Source organism: Perca flavescens, chromosome 1, assembly GCF_004354835.1.
Source record: "Perca flavescens isolate YP-PL-M2 chromosome 1, PFLA_1.0, whole genome shotgun sequence".
NCBI classification, from domain to species: Eukaryota; Metazoa; Chordata; class Actinopteri; order Perciformes; family Percidae; genus Perca; species Perca flavescens.
Window position 1 is genome coordinate 33,035,223 of NC_041331.1, and position 7,563 is coordinate 33,042,785.

Consider the following 7,563-nt stretch of genomic DNA (forward strand, 5'->3'; position numbering starts at 1 on the left):
AAAGACATAAAATAAAACTGAGTAGAAATATATGTTTGGCATATTGTATTCTGAGCATTGGATAACTAAAACCGAATATCTTGTAATTTTGCAATAATCGGAGTGACTTTGAGAAAATGCCCTAGATGCTTGAAATTGTTCAGGATATGCATGGCATTCTTTGAAAGCTCAATGGGTCAAACTGGAAACAAAAATCTCACAAATCATACAGTATATGCTACTTCATGCTAACAATATCACAGTTTAGACTTTACTGTAGCAGTATGACTGAGTAGCTATAGCAACACATTGTCTTAGTTATTTTACACAATTGATTATATTTATCAAAATAATTATCTACTCTGCCCGCCACTGACATTAACACATTTGTCACGACTAAGCACAATTAAGAAAAACAACAGCTGCAAAATCCAAGAGATGTATAACACAGCATTCACACCAATCTGTAGATTATTTCAACCTGGCTATCACATTGTCACAGCAGTGGAAAATTACATAAAATCATAATTGTTAAGGCTATGTATTATTTCCATTATGTATTCATTCTGCTTGTCGGTCCATGAGTGTACAATACTCTTCATTTTAAATTATCTGAGTATGAAAATATCCCATTATGTCCAACGATATGATTTTTACTCGGGCCAATGAGCACAAATACAGGTTGCACCGCACTGACATCTGGGCCTGCTATAAACCTAACCAGCCTCCATCTGATACAGAAAGGTAGAGAACTGCACTTGAAAGGGGTGCTAGAACAAAACATGATGGGCTCTGATGTTTTCGTCCATTGTCTGGCACCCCGACGAAAACCACTCTCACAGACACAGGTGCTATTGACGTTTGTGCTTGACATTTCTCCTATCACTGGCAGAGAGCGTAAAAGGCCAGTGGGATACATTTATAAAACTCCCCTGATGTCTGCAGTGCCAGCGAAGATATTTAGGTTGTGGGGAAATGAAGCAGAGCTGAGTTCAGCCATGCTCCCCAGGCATTGTAATATGCTAGTCAAACCAACCTGATCTACCCACGCAAGAAGACTGTGGCTTGGAAGGTGTGTGTGTGTGTGTGTGGTGGTCAGCTCTTTCGCATGCTGCAGTGCACCATCTCAAGTTCAATCTGCTCATTACACATCCAAATGGACTCAAAGGATAAAACAAGGGATGCGGACAACTTTTCCACAATAAATTAAGCCAGACTCAGCCTGTAGTGGACAGTCTTTGCATTTGTATGGACTGCTATTTATTGTACAGTATTTGACATATTGTATTTACTATGAAATACAATGCCTGACCTTTACCCCAGGACTGGCAACTATTTCTGACTACTACTTTGAGGTTGTTAAATCAATCATGTTTTAAATGATATGATTATTATTTTAATCCACATGTAGAGGGTTGAATATATTGAAGTTGATGGGTGTATGTTTAAATCAGAGTTTAAATTCACCAACTTTAATATACACAGCCCCCCACCCCCACCCCCAACTCACTGTGCCAGGCCAAGAGATGGTCTAGCACATTAAAGTCTATGAAACCACAATTTGTAATTTGTACACATATTTTTTAAATGGATTTTAGGACTAAGTTTATGAGTCATGAGATAAAATAAAATGTGCTTTCAAAATGGCCCCATCAGTTGTTCTTTGACCTACTGTAAGGCCTATCTTTCCCCCAAATTTCACTGAAATCTGTTGACTCAATATTAAAATATCTTTCTAGCAAAAAAACACACATCCATACAGGATCAAAAACATAACCTTCTTGTATGGGATACCAATGGTTTTCCACTTCCAGCATACTCTTTTGGAATGCTGAGCCAGGTCTTGTAAAAAGGCGAATGGAAGGGATGTAGCAAAATAAGCACAGAGGAAATCTGTCGATCCAGATGCCTCTCTTGGCTGTACTACAACTGTGTTGGCTCCTGATCCAAAATTCTATAGATAGATATGCAAGCTGGCACGTAGGATCACTGAGTTATAGGGACCCCAAGCCATGAAGGGAGCCAAAGTTAGATTGGAACGGCAGTTTCCAAGGTGCACAGACAGAAACTGATGATTACGGGCTGCACTTCATAAGGATGCACCGCAGCCTGTCAGCTCCGCGCTACTGCTTTTTGTTTACAGATTTCCGAGTGGAGCCCGTCATCACTTTTGCGTGTCCTTGAGAGAAGTTAGGTTAGTGCTGAGAAGAGCGATGAGCTGGGAGATGAGGGCTTTAATTATCTCCAAGGAGGGATGATAATTGATCATCTCCCTAAACTCATTCTACCATGAAGGGCTTACCACCATAAAAAAACAACAACATCACAATGCCTTGAAAACTCAAAACCACAAGTAACAATCTCTGCATCAAAATAAAGCTCCATATAAAGTGCAACTCCAAACGCAGACAAATATCTACTGAATAAATTGACACCACTTAGATGATGATTGGCACAAAAAACAACACAGGATTGGAACACTGTGAGATAAAATAGGACACCTGTGAAAATGTAGCAGCACATCATATATTGCAATACATCATTGCATAGTAAAACTTACAGTATGTATTTTGCTTTTTTCCCCCCATGAAACCTTGATGAATAGAAATTGACTGGGGGAAATTCACTTGATGCCGCTATTGGCATTTCAGGCATTAGGTAAGCAATGAAATAATTAGCATTCATGAGTCAAGTAATTAAAACATCAATGTAAGCAAGCAGTGCTGTTAAGACACTTGTGTGCTCTTTGCTCAGTCTCCAACAGTCACCGTTTAGTCTGCGCAGTCAGAAAGACGACAGTTTCTGTGAAGCCACTGACTCCATTAACAATGGCACTGACGTGCATGTACTCTGGGAGCGTGTGTCTACGTGTGAGCTACAGAGTAGGCCTACACTTTTTCTTTTGTCATCACTGTCCACATGTGAGAACACATATTGCGAATTCAGAGAACCGGTACTTTCAAACGTTCAACTCTAGTCTGAAGCGCACAAACAGCGCACCCCCCCCCATTGAAATAAGTGTCTTTATAATGGGAAAATCATCACCTGGAGAGTCTTTCAAAGCAGGATTTACTAACAATTATCACGGCCAACCACACAAACCGTAATCCTCACAAAGGTTTGAACACCAAGCCTCCCAACACTCTTTGAAGCAACTGTGTTACTAGCATGGTGACTTATTTGGAGTTTTGTTCACTGCAAATGATTCATTCAATATTCAAAAAAGTATCTACATAAATGAGACTCAAATGTTCTCATATTTGACATTTGGAAAATATGAGAATATTGAGACAAAATAAATGGAACAAAGAATGCAAGGTGACATGTTTTTTTTTGGAAGGCATTTCTGCTGTAAACTTTCCTTTCCTCCTGAGGGTATCAGGTGACTGACTTTTACAAAACCAAATTAAGGCTTACTGATTATTATGATGCATTATACAGCACAGACAATTTCCAAGTCCGTGGAAGGTTTTTTAATAGTCTACAAGATAGATGGAAACAAACTCTAAAAAGGTGGCAAAACACTAGATACCTCCAGTTTGCTGACAGTGTACAGACACCACTGGGGACAGTGTGAAAAGACAAAACAAAAACACCAATATTATCGGTTTTCCATCACACTTCTCTCTCCACTACTATACCATAGGGCTGGGCGATATGTACCAAAAGACATATCCCGATATATTTTGGCTGAATATCGATATACGATATATATCCAGATATTTTTTTTCCGCAAAGTGAGAGCAGTTCAGTCAAAGTCAAAGCCAAATATGACATGTCACAAGTAGTTTCATAGAAACCGGCTATTTCAGTGAACAGTTGCAAAATCAAATGAATAAATAATAAACAGGTTATATATATCTATACAAAATATCTTCACACTTAGATTTTTGATAAATAATCAGCAGTAATGTGGATATAATGACTAAGTGGGTAAAGGCAAATAATAGAACAGTTAGAACAGTCTGATAAGTTCAGAAAATGACATCACTTTACTGTAATGCAGCCTTTAAAACCAGGAAAAGACACTTATGTCATATCACGATATTACGATATCCAAAATCTAAGACGATATCTAGTCTCATCTCACGATATTGATATAATATCGATATATCGCCCAGCCCTACTATACCATTTTTTATTTAACCTTCAGTAGTTGACAAGAAACCCTTAAACCCTTCTCACGACATATTGCTTAAGCCCACCAGCTGCCAGTACTGATTTAGCTCGTCCATAACATCATTCATACTGGTAGGTGTGAGGTATTTAAACCTAACTTTACAATCATCTGCCTGTCTGTTAAAGCCATATGTGCACATGGAGAGGGAAAGAGGAGGGGCAGAAACAACTGTAATCCTGACTGGGGGAAATCCAAATAAGCTTCAATTAACATGAGACAACTATAATCTGTTTAACCAGCTTGAACAGCTGCAGTGGCTGGGTAAAAATGACAAATTCTGGTTTCCTGCTTGTTTTACTGATAACACATAGCTGTATGATTATTAACTGCATACTAAGTTCACGAGGGCTGCTGGCTGACGGTTTGGGAAAACAAACACCGGCAAAGAAGATTTACGAGCTTCACATGGTTCCTGATGTCTGTGTTGATGGCATGTGGGAAATATAGGGGACAGTACCAGTTGTTTTGTGCGATCAAAACTGGGGCCCCCTAAAAGCGCAGTCTTTGTTCACGCAGCACTCTTGTGACAGGTTGCAGATACTGTGGAATATAAATAAAAGTGCTGAAACAAAACCAAACGTGAACTCGCCACAAGTCACAAGACAGGTGCCAACGCGAACACGAGAGCAGGAGGAAGTAACGTGAAGGTGAAATCAAGACGGCCACAAACGTGTTAGTGATTGAGACGTGATCTGAGGAGGAAACAGTGGTGCACAGTGTGTATTTTCACAGGGCTGTGCTTTCTCCTCTGTACATGAGCTATGCAGCCATTGAAACATTCCTCAGCGGGATCACACTCATCATACGGTATGTCCTGTCCTTAACCTCACTGACACTGAACATCCCAGGTTTCTCCAAATGAACCCGGTGTGTATGAATTCCTGAGAGGCCTGACATGACAGTGTGCTCCAAGGCACAGCCTGCATGCATTCTGCCTGCTTGTCTCCACATTCATTTTGTGCTGATGAGTGAGCAACCAACTTCCTGCATAAGGCACAACCTCAAAAGGTAAATAAATAAAAAATAAAAATCAAATAGGACGAAAGGCTTGTGCTGTTATATTCAGAACACTGTAAGAGAGAGAGAGGATCAAATTAGAGCCATCTATCCATAAACCCAACACTAATTCTCCCCCAAGGCAACGGGCATCACAGCAAAAAGATCATTCACAAAATTGATCTGTCTAGTTAAATAAGATTAGATCCAAGTTAAGTTACAGCCATAGTGAATAGGTCTGGATCCCACTGTTGCTTGGGAATTATCTGAAGATATAAATGGGCACAGCACACACATTTCACATTTTACAGCAAGTCAATGGTCACAAAGTAAGCAAAAGATCATAATTTCCAATACTAAAGCAAGTCTGCTCTGATACTGAGATGTGTGTCAGCACAGCACATAGGCTGTTCCCTTCACAGCACTCCCTGTAGTGGAGGTTAGTTATTAGACAGAGGTGGATGTTGATGTCGCAACTCGTGTGGGCATCCGTTGTGCGGTTGTGATAACAAGTTCTGCCGGTTGTAACGATTCATTTCATACTACAGGAGTAGGTCAAGTGCTTCATGAACAGACCATGTTAAATCTAATGGGAGCGGGGGGTATCTAAGAGAGAGAACTGTAATTATGTGCTTTCAAAAGGAAAATAGGCTTAAAGATAGGCTAGATGTTAGGCAAGATTCATTAACGGGGAAAAAAAAACAAAAGGCTTTGTGTGTCTTCAGGGTTGTAATAAGTAACATTCCAGGCAAGTTATGGGTTGAATTGTTGCCCTACTTGACACAGATGACTAATGTTTGGACTAAACTTCACCCACCTTCTCCTTGTTCTCGTGGTCCGGGGGAGGTGAAGTCGGTGATTTAACACTCCCTACAGCAACAGCTTGGGTGACTGTGACACCGCCGCCTGGAGCTGGGTTGCTCTTTTCGATTGTTTCCACCTTGATAAGTCGGTGTTTTGGTGACACATACTTGATATCCGGCGACCCCACAGTGTTCAGGCTCGAGCCAAATGAAATATTTCCACCTGGAGTGTACGGGTCCTCGAAGTCCAGTTCCTTCTGTAGTTTGTAAGCAGCGAGGATGTCCGGTTGAGCGGGGCTCGGGAAGGTGGCCCCGGAGCTTGTTTGTTGGTAGCCAGGCGCAACGGGCACACCGGTGTGACAATGTCTGTAGTCCGGTTTCGGAAGCGCCGGAGGGGTTGCTTTGGTAGTTTTGAATCCTAAGTGCTCCTTGAACCACTTGGCCATGCTGCCAGTGCATTGCTCTCAAGTCAATGAATGTAGTTTAGTTCCAGCTTTCCTGCCAGCGGAGCCCGAGTCTGTTCGTCAAAGTGGGTTTCTCGGGTCACCCGCGGCCAGCCGACCGGTGTCGGAGCAAGGCGCACGAGGCTGTCGGTCCGGAGAGGAGTGCGCGAGCGGGGGAAGCGCGGCCACAGGCACTTTGTGATCTGCCCTGCCGCAACTCTGTCACTCACCGCTCGGCTGCTCTCCACGTCAGGTTTCCAGACTAGCCTACGCAACATGGGAGCGCTTGTGCAAGTAGAACACACGCCCCCCACAACCTGCCCTCCCTACCTGAGAACATTCACTGCCACCTACCGGACTTCTAACCCCGTTGACAATACATTCACCGTTGCATGAATGTGTCTCTCCTGTTTTTTTGTTTTTTTTTAATCCAAGCTCCGAGCCCCATCTAATAAGGACTTTTGGTGTTGAATGCAAAAGGACGTAATAGGCTATATTTATTGGCTGCTAGAGGTGAGGTGATGCCAATAGTGGAAGAATTAAAATGATTACAAGTTTTGCTCTAACATCTTGTCATTTTGCAAGTTTGTTATACGGTCTCTAACTGCACTTTGCGAATGAGTAGCCTACAGGACTTAAATCATCGGGTATAGATCATTGGATTAGTGATGTTGTATTCAAATACTAGTAAAATTATTCCTTAAAAAGGATTGGGATAAATAAAAAGAAAATCTGTGTTTATATTTCCTATAACTCTACAATATGTTTACAGAAATGTTCTCAGAAAAAGTACTAAACCTGTATGCCTAAAAGCTCCTCAGGTCAACATTTTTTCCACCAGTGGGTCTCAAGGGTAAAGTGTCCTATGCTCATTGTGCTCTCATGTCCAGATGGCCACTGCAGACTGTTTTAATTGCAAATTGCATTGCAAATGACCAGTGGAAAGGGATGCTGGAGCCATATTAACTCTGGGCAATGTACAAGATAAGTTCATTACACCAATCCATGAGTAGCTGAGGTGAATTGTTCAAAGCAACAACACAAGTAAACAGTTCTCTCCAAGGTGTCTTTCAATCTCTTTGACGCAGAGGGTCATAGGTTCACATACTTTACACTAATTGCTTTTCCAATCAAAGGACAGATGAAAAAAAAATCCCATTTC

General features: G+C 41.4%; 1 protein-coding gene across 3 annotated transcripts in view; it reads right to left on the reverse strand.

The window, feature by feature from the left end:
• The window catches only part of shf (Src homology 2 domain containing F), a 104,127-nt gene extending 97,384 nt beyond the window's left edge, over positions 1-6,743 (reverse strand). For all 3 annotated transcript variants that reach the window (XM_028583215.1, XM_028583199.1, XM_028583208.1), the window contains exon 1: positions 5,973-6,743. In XM_028583215.1, coding sequence (XP_028439016.1) covers positions 5,973-6,404 — 432 coding nt within the window. In that variant the 5' untranslated portion in view covers positions 6,405-6,743. The remainder of the gene's footprint in view (positions 1-5,972) is intronic.
• Between the last annotated feature and the right edge of the window lie 820 nt (positions 6,744-7,563).